General features: G+C 40.5%; 1 protein-coding gene and 2 gene segments (V, D, J or C); all 3 read left to right on the top strand.

Annotated features, from left to right (window-relative positions):
• LOC102158035 (uncharacterized) overlaps positions 1-20,748 on the top strand; it is a 584,796-nt gene that overhangs the window by 73,075 nt on the left and 490,973 nt on the right.
• LOC110261600 lies at positions 3,012-4,767 on the top strand. The segment is given in 2 exon segments: positions 3,012-3,242; positions 3,714-4,767. Coding segments are annotated over 2 exon segments (543 nt in total).
• Positions 6,837-8,115, top strand: LOC102163917. The segment is given in 2 exon segments: positions 6,837-7,316; positions 7,527-8,115. Coding segments are annotated over 2 exon segments (501 nt in total).

Below are 20,748 nucleotides of genomic sequence, written 5' to 3'. Positions count from 1 at the left end.
CTAGTATTTTGTTGAGGATTTTTGCATCGATGTTCATCAGTGAAATTGGCCTGTAGTTTTCTTTTTTTGAAGAATCTTTGTCTGGTTTTGGTACCAGGGTGATGGTGGCCTCATAGAATGAGTTTGGGAGTATCCCTTCCTCTGCAATTTTTTGAAATAGTTTCAGAAGGAGAGGTGTTAGCTCTTCTCTAAATGTTTGATAGAATTCACCTGTGAAGCCATCCGGTCCTGGACTTTTGTTTCTTGGAAGTTTTTTAATCACAGTTTCAATTTCAGTTCTTGTGATGGGTCCATTCATCATTTCTATTTCACCTTGGTTTAGTCTTGGAAGATTGTACTTTTCTAAGAATTTGTCCATTTCTTCTAGGTTTTCCATTTTATTGGCATATAGTTGCATATAGTAGTCTCTTATGATCCTTTGTATTTCTGTGATGTCCGTTGTTACTTCTCCTTTTTCATTTCTAATTTTATTGATTTGAGTCTTCTCTCTTATTTGCTTGATAAGTCTGGCTAGGGGTTTATCAATTTTGTTGATCTTCTCGAAGAACCAGCTTTTCGTTTCATTGATCTTTTCTATGGTTTTCTTTGTTTCTTTTTCATTGATTTCTGCTCTGATCTGTGAGATCTTTAATGACAGGGTCTGTATCTATGTTTCTCATCCATGAGCCCTCACCACCAAAGTATCTTAGACATTAGGATCATTCAATTGCCTCCTTCTTTCTTTCTATCCATTAACATATTCTATTTCTTAATGTTAAGCTTCTTCAAAAAGCTTCGATAATATTCAGTGAAAAAAAGAAACCTTTGGAGATTTATGGATAAATTCTTGGGGTAGAGCAGTGGTTGGTAAAGTATGGCCCATTGGACAAAGCCACCTGCCACCTGTTTGTAAATAAAGTTTTACTGGAAAACAGCCATGCCCATCTATTTATTTATTGGCTATGAAGGCTTTGTGCTTTACCAGCATAGTTGAATAGTTGTGACAGAGACCATATGACTTCAAATCCTAAACTCTTTAGTATTTGACCATTTATAGAAAAATATGTTCCAACCTCTGGGGTGTAGGAATTACATGAGAATTTTTAGATTTGGAGTTTTTTGTTTGATGACAACAAAATAAAATAATAAAGGCATATGTCCCATCATCTGTACCCAACTTAGAATACTCCCTTTGGTTTTAAGGCTTTTGTGTTCTTTTTGTTATGTATATCAACTTAAAGACAAGTGGAATAATGGCACTTTACAAATAGAAGCATCACACTTGTTTAAATGGATTCTTAACACACTGTGCCAAGCAGGAACTCCAGTGACTTCTAGGATTTTGACTTCTCTTATTCAAAAATATCCATTTAAGTCAGCATTATATAACTGCATTATTTAATAATAAAGCACCAAAAAACTCAGCACTAAAAAAAAATATTGTGCAATTACTGCTGCTCTCTTACATGTATTGAATTGCATGTTGATATATGCAAACAATGAATGTTAGTAATACAACCTCCTCCAACGGAAGCCTGTAGTATCTCTGGTGGCATAGGTTCTTTGGAGTTTAGCCTGTCTGTGTGCCGTATAGAACCAAAATCTTCTGGACACTTTTATCCATTTCAACAACTGCGATGCTTCTATTTGCATCTGCAAATAACTGCAGTGGCTCTGGTCACTGCCAAAGTGCAGGTTCAATCCCTAACTCAGTGCAGTGGGTTCAAGATCTGGCATTGATACAGCTATGGCCTGGGAACTTCCATATGCCACAGGTGTGGCCACAAAAAAATTCCTAGAAATCACCAATCACAGTAAGTCAGACACTGTACATTAAGCTCCAAATCATTTCTTCCTTTTTTTTTTTTTTAATGAGAGTTGCAACATTTACTTCAGGTTCTCTCTCTTTCTCTTTCGTTTTTGCTACACCAACAGCATGTGGAGTTCCTGGGCAAGGGATTGGATCCTGTGCCACTGCAGTAACCAGAGCCACAGTGGCGAAAACGCAGGAGCCTTAACCTGATAGGCCATCAGAGAACTCCCTAAGCTCCCGATTATTTCAATCGACTGAGTTATTGAATGACATATATCTACAGCTTTTCTGTAATGAGCCTACACCAACTCTTCAGCATAAGATCACTCCTCACATTAAAGTTTTAATTGTTCAGATCTTGGATCTGCTTCTGGAGAAGCTGTCACACCAGGGGCCTAAGACCTATGTTCTCTAGAGGCTATACTTCATAAAAAGGTCATTGTAACACCCCAGACACACCCCCTCATCCACTTAATTCACTCATTTTTCAGAGAGGTTTTGAGCACCTGCCTGATGGGTATTTTGAGAAACTGGCTACAGAGACTAATAGGATTAAGTTTCTGATCTCAGGACTATTGAGCCTAGTTTGCAAGACAATACGCAAATGATTCCAGTATGATGTGGAAATGGCAGGGATAGATCTGTATACAAGGTATGGTGGGAAAAGAGGTGAGAACTAATTCAGCCCAAAATACTGGATGCGTTCTTTCACAAGGAGATGGCATGTAAATTGGTTCTTGAAGAATGAATAGAAGTTACCTAGGCAAAGGTAGGGGCAGAGGGAGAACATTTTAAGCAGAGGAGGCTCACCCCCTGGTTCCAGGGGATGAGCAAGGGAATAGGACAAGAAGAGATCTCAGATCATGCTTTTCTTACACTCTCCTATACCCACAGTTCCCTAAAATGACCTTAATTCTCAGTGTGAACAGACATTAGATGCTTAATCTCAAAAGCTTTAAGGGAAATATACTTTGCTTCATTTTAAAGGCAGAGGAATTGCCCACTGTATCAGCCTCAGGCACCATTGTGCAGTCTGCAGAAATTACTAGGTGCTTCCATCCTGGAGCCCCTCCCTCACCGCAGATACCTATTTCCCTTCTACATCTACAACATCCAACTTAAGCTTCACTCCAGGGGTAAAAATCAAAATCAAAGACATAAAGCAGACTGCAGGGACAGAGGGTGAACCACAGAGGGCGCTGCTCCCTTCCATCCGGGGTATGATGCAAAGTCCTCTTTCATTTCTGAGCACATCTGTCATTTTTACAGCCTGTGGCAGGATTTGGCAGACACAAGAGCCAAGATTTTCTTGAAGATTCCACCAAAGGATCAAGTACCTAGACGAATAGTTCTCTCAGCTTTGGTGTCTCCCCCTAAAAGAAACCTGAAGCTTCTCTGCCGGCCATGCTGTCTACATCTTGCTCAGGACTTGTGATCTTATTGATATTGAGTGAGTAACATTAATTCAGAATTGTCAAAGATGTTCTATTCCGTGGTTTGGGGGTGACTTTTAACATCTATCAAGCTGAAGACTGGCCCTCTTACATTGCAAATATAGAGAGTCTTTAGCTGTGTTTTTTGTTGTTGTGTTTGTTTGTTTCTTTGTTTTTGAGCAGATGCCTGCTCCTGGGCAGGATGGGCTCACATCCTCAGAGTGAGGAGTTTGTACAAGTTCTAGCTGGATTTTAGCCCTGTTAGTTTCGGTGTATTCCAGAGAGCAAGGCCTAGTTTCTTTTGCTAACATGCTTTCTGCCACTCACCCCGTTCTTGTGATCTTCTTAGTCATCAGTAAGTAACAAGTTGATCCTAAATGCTCATGGTTTTGCATTTTCCTGTAATCCTGGTTACTTTCACGTTGTCCTGTCTTCCTGAACCCTCTCCTTCTGTACACGTCTAATGTAACGAACTGATTCTTTTCTAGGAGGGACCAACGGAGACTCAGTGAACCAGACAGAAGTCCCAGTGGTTCTTCCAGAGGAGGCACCTATGACTCTGAACTGCGCTTATGAGACCCTTGATTCAGCTCCCTATCTTTTCTGGTACGTCCAGTATCCCAACAGAGCTCCTCAACTCCTCCTGAAGGGGTCAACTGCAAACCCGAGGGCAGAGGAGCAAGGTTTCCAGGCCACTCTGGTTAAGAGTGACAAGACCTTCCACCTGCAGAAACGCTCAGTGCAAACATCAGACTCGGCTGTGTACTACTGCGCCCTGAGTGACACAGTGAGAGGGGCTGCAGGGGGAGCTGAGCACAAACCCAGAGGGCACAGGTGGGGACTGGCTGTGGGCTGCCCTGGGAAGGGTGGGTTCTTCTCTGTCTCTGCTCTTGCATGCTGGAGGCATCCTCAGGGTACTTCCAGCTCTGATGCTCAGAGCCAGGATCCTTGGAATTCTTGGATTGCTGGTCAGAGAGGAATCTAGGCCAGGGCAGTTTAAGAGGAACCTAAGAGCTCGTTTCAGAAATGCCTTTCTTCTCAGCCCAGCCTCTTTCCTCCAGATGGCACAGAATTTCTTGGAAGTGCCCCTAGCTCCAGCGTCTTCCTGTCATCACGGCAGCTCTTACAGAACACTCAATAATCATCCCACTTCTGGACTTGAGATCCGTGCTTTGAGAAACTCTGGATTCTGGACATGGCCAGGACTGCGTAACCTAATGTCTTGTTTCTATCATGGCATTTATGCCTGTGGTCCTTCTGAAGTGAGTTCTGTGAAAAATGTCCTTGGTAATTTGATAGGGATTGCATTGAATCTGTAGATTGCCTTAGGTAGTATAGTCATTTTGATAATATTAACTCTTCCAATCCATGAGCATGGTATATCTTTCCATCTATTAAGAAAACATTTGTACATTTTATGTCAGAAAATTTTTTGCCTATGTTTTCTTCTAGGAGTTTTGTGGTGCCATGACCTGTTATTTACAGAACTTCTTAAACTTATGATGCAACTGGATCCCAATAAAGCATACTAAATTGAAAATACCATAATAAATCAAAAATGCATTTAATACATCTAGCCTACATCATAGCCTAGCCTAGCTTAGCATAAACATGCTCCACGCATACATGAACTTACAGTTGAGAAAAATTATTTAACACAAGGTCCATTTTACAATAACGTAAAGTGTTGAAAATCTGATGTAATTTACTGAGTGCTGTGCTGAAAGTGAAAATCAGAACAGTTGTGTGGGCACAGAATGGTTGTTTACTCTCATGATCCTGGGGATGTCCAGGAGTTCAGTTCTCTGCTGCTGCTCAGCAGCACCAGAAGATATACTGCCTGCTGCTGGCCCTGGAAGAGATCAAAATTCAAAATTAAAAGTATGGTTTCAACTGAATGCATATAGCTTTCTCACCACTATAGAGTCAGTGATCTTAAATTGGACTACCATTAGTTGGGGACATTCTATAATGATTAAAAGGAAAAGACTACTGATACATACAATAAACTAGATGGATCACAAGGATGTTGTGCTGAGTGAAAAAAACACCAGTCTCAGAAGGCTACATAGTATGTATGTATATATGGAATATGATTCCATATATAATAGACAATTCTGCTTATTCAACATTCTCAAAAGGACAAAATATAGACATGTAAAGGAGATCAGTCATTGCCAGGGGCTCCCAGGGACTGCAGGGGTAGGAAGGATGTGCAAAGGGAGTTTTTCAGAGTGATGGAGGAGTTCTGTATCTTGATGTCAGTGGAAGTTGCAAGAACTTAAACATGTGATAAATTTCATAGAGCTATGAATAAAAAAATCACATATAAAAACTGTTGAATCAGAGTAAGTTCAGTATCTTAACAAAATTTTATCAATATCAATTTCCTGCTATATATATGTGTATTATTATGCTACTCTCCAGGCTGTGGGCATTCAAAGTCTCCTCTGCTTAGTGACAAAAAATTGCATACTAGGACATCTGCTGCCTGTCAGCTCTCAGAGGTGAAACAGGACAGAGGAGGGGATGTCTCAACCAAATATCAACTCTCCTCCTGCATCACTCATTAGTGAGTTCTTTTGACCTTAAAATCAAAGGACTGGCTGTTTTAGGGACCTGGTCTGTACTTTCCTTTCCTGTTGTCTATTTGTTTTTGGTCTTTTTAAATAATTCATTCATTAAAACAATGAAACCAAATGGAAGATTGACAGCTACATTCCACAGGATCATGTAACAGTTTACAAAATTTTAGTCACCAACTTGTGTGGTGTTGACATGTGCTGAGTGTTTGAAGCCTGTAGATACCACATTTTGTAGGAGTGCATTGTAGCACTGCGTCACGGAAAGATCCGACATGCTTATTTTGATTTTATTTCAAAAGAGAGAAATAATGAGCCACCAACAAGTGAGACTAACAAGTTGGGCCAATGGGATAGAAAATGTGAGATGAGGACAGTTCCAGGACATATGATCTAGTAAGTACAATTGTACTTGTGGAGGCAACTTCTCAGAATATCCTGATGCTCTTCAAAGTCTAATAAGTATGACTCAATGTCAGATTTCAAAAGAATAATATTTTAATCCTATTATAATTTCACAAAAACATAACTGATTAGATTCTGAAAGTCAGAAGGACTGATTTTTTTTATCACTGATGAAGTAACCTAGTTATAGAAAAACCTCTTTTTTACTGAGCCCTAGAACCCAGTAAAAAAGAGAAATATTAATTACTTAGGTGAAATTGCTTTTCACCAAGAAAACTGAAGGGCTGTGAGTTTCTAAAGAGTCATTAGACTCTGGGTGGAGAAAAGTTAAGTATAGGTTAATTGAATGACCAATAAGTAGATTCTAAGAAGAGCTCACAGCCTATACTTAATTCTTTTTTAAATGAGCTTTCAGGAGTTCCCATTGTGGCTCAGTGTTTAGCAAACCCGACTAGCATCCATGAGGACGCGGGTTCGATCCCTGGCCTCGCTCAGGGGTTAAGGATCCAGCGTTTCCATGAGGTGTGGTGTAGGTCACAGATGTGGCTCGGATCCCATGTTGCTGTGGCTCTAACATAGGCCGGTGGCTACAGTTCCGACTGGACCCCTAGCCTGGGAACCTCCATATGCTGCAAGTGTGTCCCTAAAAGACAAAAAGACCGAAAACAAATAAATAAATGGACTTGCAAAATTCTTCTGCTGAATGATTGCCAATGTATGTAAACTTTAATCTTCAATTCTCTTCAGCTTAAACTTTAATAAGAACTAACCGCCTTTTCCACGCTTCTTTTTATATATTGGGTAGGTCACTAGTGACCAGGTAATTCATGACCAGGGAAAGACAAGTAGACCACCTAAAGGTTTGTGGGGAGCCAGACTTTTTCTCATCTTTGCATATGACACGTGGGCTATGAACATAACAAGCCCTGCTTCCTGTCTGGGGGAGTCACACAGGAACCCAGGGACTATGTATATGAGCCGCCAGACACTCCAAGACACTGAACGCTCAGCCTGAGGCACAACGAAACACACTTGTGCAGGGGAATCTGTGCCACATGCCGCTCTCCAGCCTGCTCTGGCTCTTCCTGGCCTCCGTCTTCTCTGGTAGGGATGGTCCCACACATGGTGGGAAGGTTCAGGGGGAAAGGACTGCACACAGGCCCGGGTGCTTCACGTGGACTTGGGAAGGACGGGGGATGGCAGGAAAGCAGGCATATTATGATTTCAACTGGGCTTGTCTTTGGGTCCTAAGGTAGTCTAATTCCTCCATTATTTTCTTCACTGCTTATCTCTGTTTTCTGATTTATCCCCCAGGATCCGGCATGGCCCAGAAAGTTACTCAGGACCAGTCAGCTGTGTCTAGGAGAATGGGGGAGGCAGTCACCCTAAACTGTTGGTATGAAACATCTCAGAGTGCTTACTACCTTTTTTGGTATAAACAGCCTCCCAGTGGAGAGATGAATTTCCTTATTCATCAGTATTCCAGTAAACAGAATAAAAGGGATGGCCGCTACTCCGTAAACTTCCAGAAAGCACAAAATTTCATCAGTCTCACCGTTTCAGTCTTACAACTAGAAGATTCTGCAATGTACTTCTGTGCTCTCCGAGATCTCACGGTGCTTGAAGTAATAGGAAAAGCTGAACAAAAACCCCAGAGCTCAATAAGAGAGAGCCCCCCTGCTGCAGGACCCAAGCTGATATGCACACCTGCAGACCCCAGACAAGAAGTGGTTGTCCTGTGGTTGCTTCATCTGTGGTCTGGATGAGAAGATTTCTTTCTAAATAAAAGCTCCTTTTAGGTCATTTGGAAGCAGGTTTCCCAAGTATCTTTCTACTAATACATTCTCCATCTTGAATTTTTTGCTTTAAATCCATCATATAAAACTTGCATAAACTTGTCAAAGTATAGAGTTGAATACTTGCCCCATTATAAATTGCGGTGGCAGTGTCACCTAAGGTCGCTCACATCACAACCTGGATCTAGTTTTCCGGAAGCAACATGAAAATCATTTCCTTATAACTTTCCTCTTAGGCTTCTTGTCAGCTGGGGTATAATCAGAGAAGCAGTGGTGTAGAATAATAGGTTAATTATAAGAATTAGAACTCATGCAACTGCTTGAGCTGGAGGGTGAGTCTATACAAAGTTGTTATCTGTGTATCTGGTATTGAGCCACAGTTCACCATAAGTCAACTAGAGTATCATTTGAGAAGAAAAGTTGGATGTGGAAAAAGCATGGACAAACTGACTCATAAAGACATACTAGAACCATAAGGACAATTGGAACCCACAAGGACACAATAAAAGTTGTCTGTTTTTCACCTTCTTCAGTCTCATAGTAGTGGGTTGACCTTCAGGAGAAGTCAGTGTCATCTGTCATCATGCTACGTGCATGCTTGACCAGACAGAGAGAAAATGAGAAGGAGATCTGGTCGGAAGTAGAGGAGTTGTGAGTCAACAACAGGGTGAGCTAGCAGATCAACAGTAAAGTGTGTGAGTTGCAATGGTGCCTGGAGCCCTGCACCAACAAGCAGAACATAAAAAGTATGGCTACTTCATCACAAGTACGTTCCAAATCTTGCACACATCTTTTTTTTTTTTTTTGTCTTTTTCCCATTTCTTGGGTCAGTCCCGTGGCATATGGAGGTTTCCAGGCTAGGGGTCTAATCGGAGCTGTAGCGGTAGGCCTACGCCAGAGCCACAGCAACGCAGCATCCGAGCTGCGTCTGCGACCTACACCACAGCTCACAGCAACGCCAGATCCTTAACCCACTGAGCAAGGCCAGGGACTGAACCTGCAACCTCATGGTTCCTAGTTGGATTCGTTAACCACTGTGCCACGACGGGAACTCCATACACATTTTTTTTTTTTTTTTTTGTGGTCAACCCTTACCCAGAACAATACAGGCAAGGACATTTGGGGCAATAGATTTCTATATACTTAATTTAGGACACTGTCTGAATTCCCTGGTGATGCAACAGGTTAAGGATCTGGTGTGGTCACTGCCGTGGCTTGGTTACTGCTTTGGTGTGGTTCAGTCCCTCGTCCGGGAAATACTACATGCAGCAGGAGCAGTCAAAAAAAAAAAAAAAAAAAAAAGCTACCACAGTATCCTCCTTGTCAACTTACTATCCATCCATCCATTTGTACCTCTTTTAACAATTCAGCTTTCAGGTAAAGACAGCAAAAAAACAATACTTCCTTCTAGTATGATGCAATTATTTCCCATTCAATCAAAAACAAATTAACCCTCTCCTGCCAAGAGTATACCAAGTTCATTTTTTCCATTTTGGAATCATGTTTTTTCCTCTTCAGCAGAGTCACACTCTCCTATTGAATCCTGTGTCTTAACTACTGAGATAAAAGAGATGTAAGATTAGCTTATACTAGTACAGTTTATGTTACTACATGTTGACAAACAGGAGAGGTGTGTTGAAAATGGTTAATGTATACATAAGTATAATCATATCGAAATGAAAAATAAATTTGCATTACTATTATAGTTATTTTTTTCTTCAAGTGACCACCTATTTATAGCTGGCATTTATAACTACCTGTTCCATTAACCATTCCCTAACCTTTTTGTTCAGAGCAAGCACCTCCACTCACTGCTATACTTGACTTCCTATAAAACAAGCTCCTTTTTGAAGAGCAATGCTGTGTGGAATGCCGTAAAGACAAATAAGGAATTCTGCAAGTTCACCACTGTATTTGCAAGGCATTGAGGGCAAATCCAAGGCACTACTTAATTGGAAATAACCGTGCTAATACCCAGGGAAAATTGATGTATTTTTTTTCTCGAAACATCACTAAGAGTGATACTGACTTCACATCAGAAGCAATGGAAGTCACCAAGAGAAAGCATTGTTCATCTCTTAAACAAAACTCAAGCTAGCTTCTTATGAACATGAAAGTATATTTTAAAATTGTCTTTGTTAAAAAATGACTGCTGGAGTTCCTGTAGTGTCTCAGGAGTTGACGAATCTGACTAGCATCCATGAGGATGCAGGTTCGAACCCTGGCCTCGCTCAGTGGGTTAAGGGTCTGGTGTTGCCATGAGCTGTGGTGTAGGTTGCAGATGCGGCTCAGATCTGGTATGGGTGTGGCTGTGGCGTAGGCCAGCAGCTGCAGCTCCAATTGGACCCCTAGCCTGGGAACCTCCATATGCCATGAGTGTAACCCTAAAAAGCAAAAAAAAAAAAAAAAAAAAAAAAGACTTCTAAGAGTATAGAAAGTCAATGCAGACTAGTAAACTATATTTGCAACTCACATTTCTGAAAAAGGACTCAATTGCAGACTATATTAGAGCTCATATAAATAAAATAGAAACAGTTCATAAGAATGACAAAATCTTGGAGCTCCAATTCAGAAATATGATGTCCAACAGCTAATAAATACACAAAACTCTTATTATTATTATTCATCAGGGAATTGAAAATAAAACCTCATCCGAGCGTTCCATCTGTGTCCTTTTAGCACCCTGAGTGTATCAATGTGCTAGGAGAATAGGGACCTCAGGAGGATAGTGGAAATAGTGACTGTCTCTAGGAAAATACATGATTAAGTGAATCTCTGAGAAGCTTCCAGCATCGAACTGATGTGAAGAAAAGAACAAGCAGTAACAGTTCACAGACCCGGGCAGTGATGGAAGGGCAGGTTTTACTAGAAAATAGAAAGCTGATATTTATTGAGCTTAGTATATGTCAGGCACTCTTGTATGCATTTCGGATGCACGGTCTAATTTAAATACCACAAATCCTATGAGATAGGTTGCATTGGTCCCTTTTCTTTTTCTATTTTTGGCAAATGAGACATAACTTTCCTAACTCTGAAAAGCACCTCTAACTTTTATTGTCAGCCAGCGTGTAACACATTAGAAGGCTCCTAAAGTGAAAGATTTAGATATGGAGAAGGCCTTGGCCCCAGAACAGAATGCTGGATGTCTCAGTGATAGTGACATTACTGGTTTAAGCTGGATCCTAAAGGGAACTAGAAAGAAGATGCCATTCGTAGGTAGAAATTGCCCCAGGGTCAGGAGATGAGGTAACCATGCACTAATCAGTTGAAAGCGCTGAATGCTTTCGTTTATTGATGTAAAAATGTGCTGGATTGCAGAAGAAAAGGAGATATTATTCCTTACACATGTTTCTATATCAAGACCTGTACCCTCTCTACTGTAATGCTATCCCCCCAAATATCTACATGGTGAACCTCTGAATTCCTTCATGACTTTTCTCAAATGTCATCCCTTTGTGAATCCTTTGTCTAAATCTTAATATTTTCCTTCATTGAGAATCAGGTTCTAGCACACTGCCTGTAGCATGAATGGAAGCTGAGGTCCTGCCACCTGGGGTCCTGCTCAAGTATTTTGTGATGCTTACAGTGACCTCCCTCCCTGCTGCCCTCTGGTGTTCATGGATTAAATTGTGGGGAAGCCTAGTCCCAGTGGGACGCTCAACCAGTCAGTAAATTTCCCAGGGCAGACACCATGAGAGAGAGGATTCAGGAGAACTCGTTAGGTTTTTTCTTTTGCCTGGCAGGTGTGAAAATGAAAGATTTAAAAAAAATACAGTATGTGGGATAATTTGGACTGGAGAGTAACAGGATACTTTGAGAGTAAAAGGAAAGCTTGCAGAAGTTGGGAGATTTCTCTCTGGTCGATGAAATTGTGTCTACTGCTCTGTCCTTCTTATATCCTGGGCAAGAGTCAATAATGGGAAAAAATGAACAATCGTAGCAAATACTGCTTGGTATACCCCTTCCATATTATTATACGCCACTTGATTTCTCAGTGTAATACCCGAATGAATGGATTTCCTATTAACTGGAAGTAAATGCTAGACCATGGGATATTTTATAGTCAATTTAAACTACCAACTTTTCAGTAGATTTAGATTCTGAACAATCTTAGTCAATGCTATCTTGCATTATTAAAATTGCCCTTGATGTCTTTTTTTCTCAATGACACTTTGAGCTCACAGGAAATAGAGAATGCTGCTTTAATTATTTTAATTTTCAGATCTCCTAGGGAAATTCTAGGCACAAAATCACTGTTTAAACAAAAGCATGTTGAACCAAACTAGCATTTATTTCTGGATGATGACAGGCAAGATAGAACACAATTTTATTCATTTTCTTTTTTTTTTTTTTTTGTCTTTTTGCTATTTCTTGGGCCGCTCCCGCGGCATATGGAGATTCCCCGGCTAGGGGTCCAATCGGAGCTGTAGCCACCGGCCTACGCCAGAGCCACAGCAACGTGGGATCCGAGCCGTGTCTGCAACCTACACCACAGCTGACGGCAATGCCAGATCGTTAACCCACTGAGCAAGGGCAGGGACCGAACCCGCAACCTCATGGTTCCTAGTCGGATTCGTTAACCACTGCGCCACGACGGGAACTCCGATTTTATTCACTTTTAAACAAGTCTATTCGAGGTATAATTTACATTCCACAAAATTCATTCACTTTTAATTGACAGCTTGATGATTTTTGGTACATTAGCTGATTTATGAAACCATTATCATAATTCAGTTTTAGACATTTTCATCATCACAAAAAGGTCCTTCCTGCCCAATTACAATTAATCCCCAGGCAACCACTGATCTGTTTCCATCTCTATGGATTCCTCTTCCAAACAATTAATATATACAAATTCATTCAATATGTCATGTCTTGTGTTTGGTTTCTTTTCCTTAATATCATGTTTTTGAAAGTAATGGATGTTCAGAGTTCCCGTTGTGGTGCAGTTGTTAACGAATCTGACTAGGAACCATGAGGTTGCAGGTTTGATCCCTGGCCTTGCTCAGTGGGTTAAGGACCCGGCATTGCCGTGAGCTGTGGTATAGGTCGCAGATGCAGCTCGGATCCCGTGTTGCTGTGGCTCTGGTGTAGGCTGGTGGCTACAGCTCCGACTGGACCCCTAGCCTGGGAACCTCCACATGCCGTGGGAAAGAAATGGCAAAAAGACAAAAAAAAAAGAAAAAAAAAAGAGAGAGAAAGTAATGGATGTTGTAGACTATATTAGTGTTTAACATCTTTTTATTGCTGAATAGTAGTCCATTGATAGACAAACCAATTTTGTTTATCCATTTACCAGCTGCTGAAGATTTAGGTTGTTCTTCTTTCTTGGCTATTAGAAAGAAACCCCCAAAGTAGGCTCCTATTATTTTGATTTTTTAATTATTTTTTAACTTCATTTTTTTTAGTTTTTAAATTTTTTAAAATTGTAGTTGATTTACAGTGTTCTGTCAATTTCTACTGTACAGCATATTGACCCAGTCATACATATACATACATACTTTTTCCTATTACTTTTAGGACATATTTTTTTAACATTTGAAGCATTTACTAAGTAGCACAAATGTAGATGGCACGGCAGATTCCAAACATCATAGACTCCATGCCAGACAGATGTGTTAAATATGCCACTTACTGATGTGTGTGCTTGAATTAATTGCTCAATCTCTTTCAGCTTTGGTTATCTTGTTTGTGAAGTGGAAACAATAGTAACTCTATTGCGTGACTGTGGTATTAGAATAAGGTACAGAAAGCAACAGACAATTCAGCGTGTAATATCTGTGCAAAATTATAATTTTGAGAATTTGAAACCTTTAAAAATGGTGTTGAAAATTCATAGGAAAGCTTCATAACCAAAATGCATTTCCTGCCACCTATTGCCATCCCAATCATTCTCAAGCTGATTAGTAGCAGTCCACAATTAGCCCAATTCTGAAAGGTAGAGTGTTTTCTTTGTGTTGTAAACTCATGTGAAATTTCCTCAGTGATTGTGAAGTTGGTCTCAAAACAGCAGTGTTTGATCCTTCCTTTTGAACCAGAGCAAACTGACTCTAGGGCAGAAATGGTTGGTGTGTTTCTAATACATTTATGTAGTCTTGTCTCTGACTGGCTGGGCAACCAGATGCAGAAGCCTGTTTTCTGGAGCAGAATATTCCATAGATCTAGGCTATAGAATGTTCCTCTACTGAAGACACTCAGGCAGGATAAATGGTGATGAATCTTTTGTGAATATCATTGCTGATCCTGTGGTTTCAGCTTGCCCATAGGTCCAAGGGCTGCTGAAGCAATTCTGACTGAACAGTCTGGGTGGTGATGAGGAAGGAGGAGGATGCAGCCAGGCACCTCGAGGTTCTGTCTGGGGATGTGTGGAGAGAATGAACACTCTGTACAGAGATCAGTTTCTATGTGTGACCCTGTCTTCCTGAACAGGACTGAGCAGCCTCTGGAGCGTGGAACCTGGTCCTCCATCTCTGCAGGCTCAGGAAGGAGAGAGCACCAATTTCACATGCAATTTCCCTTCCAGCTCTTTCTGTGTTTTACACTGGTACAGAGGGGGACCTGCTCAAAGCCCCAAGAACCTCTTTGTAATGACTTTAAATGGGGGCGGGAAGGAGGAAAGATGAGCCTGAGTCTGTCAGAATACAAAGGAGGGTTACAGCTGCATGTGCATCACAGGATCCCAGCCTGAAGACTCAGCCACTGACCTCTGTGCCTCCACTCAGGGCTCCCCAGGCACCTGCAGCCCCACCCAGACCCCTACCTGGAGCTGCTCTGGTGCCAGCTGATGCAGAGCCATGTGTGTGGTGGGAGGGAAAAAATTCAATGCATCTCAGTGTTTTCCATAATCAGGGGAAATGCAGACATAGACAAACAGGCATTCCAGTCACTGTAGTTCCCTCAACTAACTGGATGTTACTAAAGGTCACTAACCTTGACTCCCATCAGTATTCTGGCTACATCACTGAGTCAGATTCCTGGCTTTCTCTTTTGCCATCATTCCAAGTGAACTTAATGGTTACTCAAACCGACCTAAAAGTATCTGGTTAAACTAGGGTAGTATTACTCCTCATCGTTGCTACCTCCTGAGAGCAGTCTTTCCATGGTATTTCTTCACTTGTGTGAATATAACATGGGCCTGTACCTTCTTCTCATTCTCCAGGCATGGAAATCTGCATGTTTCATACCAAACAGTCAATTCTGCCTCATTTAACTCATTGTGGATTTGGGTTTTGCTTTAGTTCAATCTTCCCAGTCCATGGACATCTGTATTTCATTTCTTCTCATATGTGGCTTTTTGCATTTTGGAACATCAGTTTTGATATCTGATTGATTGGGGGAAAATTTGCTACTAAACTTGGTCTCTCCTCCAGCTTGTACTGTGATATTGAATAAGTAACTGAATCTCGAATCCGAGTTTCTTCATTAGTAATTTCCAGGTACATGAGGCTGGTCCGAGTATTGGTGCTGTGCTGATTTTTCAGTTTTCTAAATACTCCACCAGTTTAAGATCCTATCCGTATTCTAGAGGCCTCTAATTCTGGAGTCTTTTGGCATTTTTTTTCCCAAAAAAGAATTAACTTGCTTCTGGGCCTCCTTAAGTTTCAGTTTTCTCCCCCATCTACATTAGCAGCTGGTTATCCAGTTTCTGTCCGGCTTTTTAAATTTTGTTGCCATTGTGTTCTCCCTCCCATCCATCTCTTTTTTGTAGGTCAATCTTTCTTAAAGTATTACTGTCATTATCTCGCTTTTAGGAAAAAATGATAAATATTATAAAAACAATATTGGATTGTACACAAATCCCTCAGACTGAAACCGTTCAAGAGACATACCCGTGAAAAGAGTATTTTCAATGATCATTCAGAAGGCAGTAATGAATCTATTTGACCATCAGGCTGGGAGTGGTTGAATCTGTTGTGCCATGTGAACATGTATAGAAGTGGAAGTTCTAGCACAAGACTGAATGAGGAGAACCTGTAGTTCATTGAACACTAGTGTCGATGGAGAAGAGCTGCTGGTCATCTTCCTAAATTGAGTGGCCAACATTACTGGCATAAAGATGAAGGGAAGACATGACTAATATTATCAGTAATGATCCCATGCCTTTAGCTAACACTGAATTGGTAGAAATAAAAGGAACAGAAAAAAATCAAGGGTGAAGTAAGGCTCATCTGAGCATTGCTGCAACACAGTGCTTCACAGCCTTTTCACACCATAGAACACAGAGAAATAGACTATGTTTATGTAGCAGTTCAATGTAGAATGCTGCTTGAAACTGACCTGTGACCCCAAGTTCCTTGAGCCCCTTGCTAGGAGAAAAGGGGATAAGGATCTTTCCACAAATGGAGTCAACTCCTGTGGCACATAATTTGGAAAATCTACTGTTATAAATGTGAGGACAATAAATTTGGAATAGTGAGTCCTTAAACAATAAAATTAAAGTCATGTGTAACTAAGGAAATATGAACAAACAGTCTCAATTTTGGGGTTTTCAAATGGATCTGAAATTGAAAAACAGTCTTAAATCATGTGGTAGTTCTACATTTAGTTTTCTGAGGAATCCCCATACTGGTTTCCATAGTGGTTGTACCAATGTACAGTGGTACCAACAGTGTAGGAGGGTTCCCTTTTCTCCACACCTTCTCTAGTTCTTGTTATTTATAGGTTTGTTAAAGATGGCCATCCTGACTGGTACCTCACTGCAGTTTCAATTTGTATTTCTCTAAGAATTAGTGATACTGAGCATTTTTTTCATGTGCCTACTGGGCATCCATATGTATTCTTTGGAGAGATGCTTCTTTAGGTCTTCTGCCTATGCATCTGCAGCAGCACAGATGCAGCCATCACACTAAGTCAAGTCAAAAAGAGAAAGACAAATACCACATAATACCTCTCACATGTGGAATCTAAAATACAGCACAAATGAACCTATCTACATAGAGAACAGACCTGGGTTGCCAAGAGTGGGATGGACTGAGAGGTTGGAGTTATTAGATGCAAACTATTCCGTTTATAATGGATTAGCAATGAGGTCCTAGTGTATAGCACAAGGAACTCTATTCGATCTCCTGGAATAGACCATGATGGAAGAAAATATAGGAAAAGGAATGTATATAGATGTATGACTGGGTCACTTTGCTGTACAGCAGAAATTGACACAGCATTGTAAATCAACTATACTTTAATAAAAATATAAATATTTAGAAAAGAAAATAGTTAAATTTTGACTATTCATAGAGATAGAGGCATGACCTTTTAAATAGTCCCCCATTTTTTTAAGAGTTAATCACATGAAGTGAGAAGAATGAGTGAACTATGAAAATCACATCAGACACGAAAATCTTATATCTCCCCATTTACTGTAGGGCCCCAATGTAGGCAACCAGCCACCTACTTCTGTGCCATGAAAGGAGGCGGGGGGCAGGCTCCCATCGCATCTTAGCATCACCAGCTCCCCTTCTGTCAGGAAAGGAGTGCTATGGCCATATGTGAAATGAAGTTTGGTGAATTAGACAGATGTTCCAGGTCCAGATATTAGACATAATTTGATATCCGAGAGAGGAGAAAAACACCTTTATTCTTGCCAGTTCCTCTCAAGTTTTCAACAAGCCTCCTTCACAGGACTTCGGAGCCATTGTGTCTTGCAGCATCAACAACCACCCCAAAACCCAGCGGCTTCAAACAGCTACTGCTTTACCATCTCATCATACCTCTGCTCCATGAGATGCCTGGGAGCTCGACTGCACTGGAACCTGTCAAATTGCTCACTTGCATGCCTGAACCTTAGTGAGACTGCCTGGAAGCCGGGGCTCAGCTCTCACTGCATCTCTTCAGGGCTTCCAAAATCATAGAAATGTAAGCTTCAAATACATTTTGAAATCTGGAACTGTAGGTCATGGTTCCTTCTTATTATTCGAGGCTTATTCTAGGTCTTAGCACTTTCTCATAAGTTAGAGAATTAGCTTCCACCACAAAAGATTGCTAGTGATTTGATAGGGATTGTGTGGAATTTATGGATTCATTTGGTACAACCTACATCTTAACATATACAGTCTTTAGATCCATGTGCTATCCTCTTTCTTTATGTAGGTTCACTCTAATTTCTTTTGTTAATGCTAAATTTTTTTGTAGAGGACTGACATACCTTGCATTAAATTAGGCCCCAAGCATCTGATAAATGGAATTTTAATTGAATTTCTAATGCTTTTGTCTAGAACATAAAAATAAAATTAAGGTTTTGTGTCTAGCGGCCTTGTTAATTCTTGTTAGTTTTAGTTCTTACGGTTTGTTTAAAGATCCTTTAAATTTTCTACATATGTCTGACCTCTGAATAAACATGGTTTACCTCTCAGTCTTCAAACTTAATTCATCTTACATTTTTTCCTGATTTGCTGCCAGGCCTCCAGTGGGACAGTGACTTGGAGTAGTGATAGTCTACCTGTCTTGTTTGTGACCCTATAGGGAATGACTTTTGATAACTTCTTCATTGAAACTCTTTATCAGATCCAGGAACTTCTCTTCTATTTCTGGATTGTTGAAAGTAGCCATCATGCAGAGGTGTTAGCATTTTATCAAATTCTCTTGATTTTCTGAATGTCAGTTTAGGCACATTATTTTGGTTTTCATCAAGCAAAGGAAGATTGTCTTAGAGACTTGATTCTCTAAAATTAAAAGCTATGAAAAGAGCCAATTGACTAGGCAAACTTGGTTTTAGATTCTCTATAGTTATATAAGGTGTTTTTGTTTTTCAGTTATTTAAAATGACACTTTGTAGTGATTTCTAGGGTCTTCTAAAAAATAAAGGAAAAGAAACCAGTAATCAAAAAAGTTATTGTTAATTAATTTTCTTCTGCTTTTTGCTAATATAAAAATATATTCCTACCTACTTTAAATCCTTTCAGTTTGTGTTTGTTCTTATATTTTCAGTAGTAGTATTTGTTGACATCTGCGTCTGTGTGTGTGTGAGTGTTTGCCACAGAACAGCCTCCCAGTGAATATTTACGAATGTTTGCTAAATGAATGAAGCATGATTACCATGACATTTACTCCCATAAATGTCTAATGCAGTCTAATTTTCCTCCATCCTAGGCAGAAGAATTGTTGCTTGTTCTTGAATTTTGTTCACTAATATAACCCTCCGTTTATCCTCCTGGAGTCTTTTATTTCACGTCTTCCATAAAACTGGGAGATGGTTTCAGAATAATTTAAAGAGTTGCTCAGCAGAAATTATTTCACTAAATTTATGAATAACAGCTCTTCTATAAATTAAGGAAACAGGTAAAATTCTTGAGTGCCTCATCTGTAGCAACCTCTTATAAACACTGAATAGTATGGGCTTTTAAAATAAGCTTTAAATATGGGAAGTTTAGACAGAAAGGGAAAATTGAAAGAGAAGCTAACAACAGAGAATCATTTGACTGAAATAAAGCAATAAAGATAATTAAAACCTTCTGTGCAGTGTTATAGGACCAAGAAAACACAGATGAGTAAAGAGACATTACAAAAAGGATATTTATCTTCAAACCTGAGGAGTCTTTCAAAAGATTGCTGACGGACTTTTGGAGGGGGTGTGCCACACCTGTGGCATATGTAAGTTCCCAGGCCAGGGGTCCAATCAGAGCTATAGCTTCCCAGCCTACACCACAGCTCATGGTAATGCCAGATCTCCAACCCACTGAGAGAGGCCAGGGATCAAACCAGCATCCTCGTGGGTACCAGTCAGATTCGTTTCCCCAGCACCACAAAGGCAAAGGCTCCTGGCTGACTTTTTGACCTGGGTTCAGTGCTGCAGTTCATTTATTCAGTCACCAGAGGGGGCTACTTCTTCCTGAAACAACATTTTTTGGGGGGGGGGCAGGAAAGATTATGTTTTCCATTAATGTTCCACTGAAAGGAAAAATGACATACTTTCTTCCTCTTTACAGAACTTATACTTTATAACTCCCTGATGAGTGTGTGTGGTCAAGGATTCATGGCATTAGCTCAATAGCTAAGCCCTTTCCAGTTACCCACTTAAACGCTGCTTTCTCTTTCCCTCCCCTGATTATCCCTTATTGTCCATATTGCTTATGTTCTTTTTCTTCCCTCCCATAACTTTTTCTACCATCCTTCCCAAACCCTCCCTGCCTTTTTTTCTTTTCCTTCTGTCTTTTCCCTCTGCCTCAGCATCCTTGATGCATAGCACCTACAAACACGGCATGGAAACATGAGGATAAGGGCACTGCCTGAAGGAGGATTGAGGTGAACACTGTCCATGTCATAGTTACTATATCAAGAACAGGTACATGGAGAATGACTACCTAGATTGGTAGATGCAGATTCCAAGACCTTATGGAACCCTAAACTTCTAGGACATGTAGCTTTTTGTCTCAATGTTATTAAAATTTAAATTTCACGAATGATGGCAAGGGCATCCTGTAAATGCTGGTATCTTGTCTTCTTCTGGGGACATGACTAAAAGAGGGGAGGAAGACCCAGACAAGGAACTGCTCTATCATTGGCTGAGAAGGTCCTGGCAACACAGTGGTAGCTGCACTCATTGTAAGTCTTTAGTAGCAGCTGTTGCTTGTCTTCTCTCTAAACATTATAAGCTAAGAACAGACACAAAGACTGAGCTCTGGGCCCATGATCCTGGTTTGTCCATGAAGTATGAGGCTGGTGACTGGAGTAATGGTGTTTCTGACTTTGGGTAAGTGTTCTGTGTCTGCAAGGGATGACTTTGAGGCCAAGGACCATGAAGGGTC

The sequence above is a fragment of the Sus scrofa genome, chromosome 7, assembly GCF_000003025.6.
Source record: "Sus scrofa isolate TJ Tabasco breed Duroc chromosome 7, Sscrofa11.1, whole genome shotgun sequence".
Taxonomy (NCBI): Eukaryota; Metazoa; Chordata; class Mammalia; order Artiodactyla; family Suidae; genus Sus; species Sus scrofa.
Note: the sequence above shows the minus strand (reverse complement) of the source record. Positions and strands in the feature narration are given on the sequence as shown.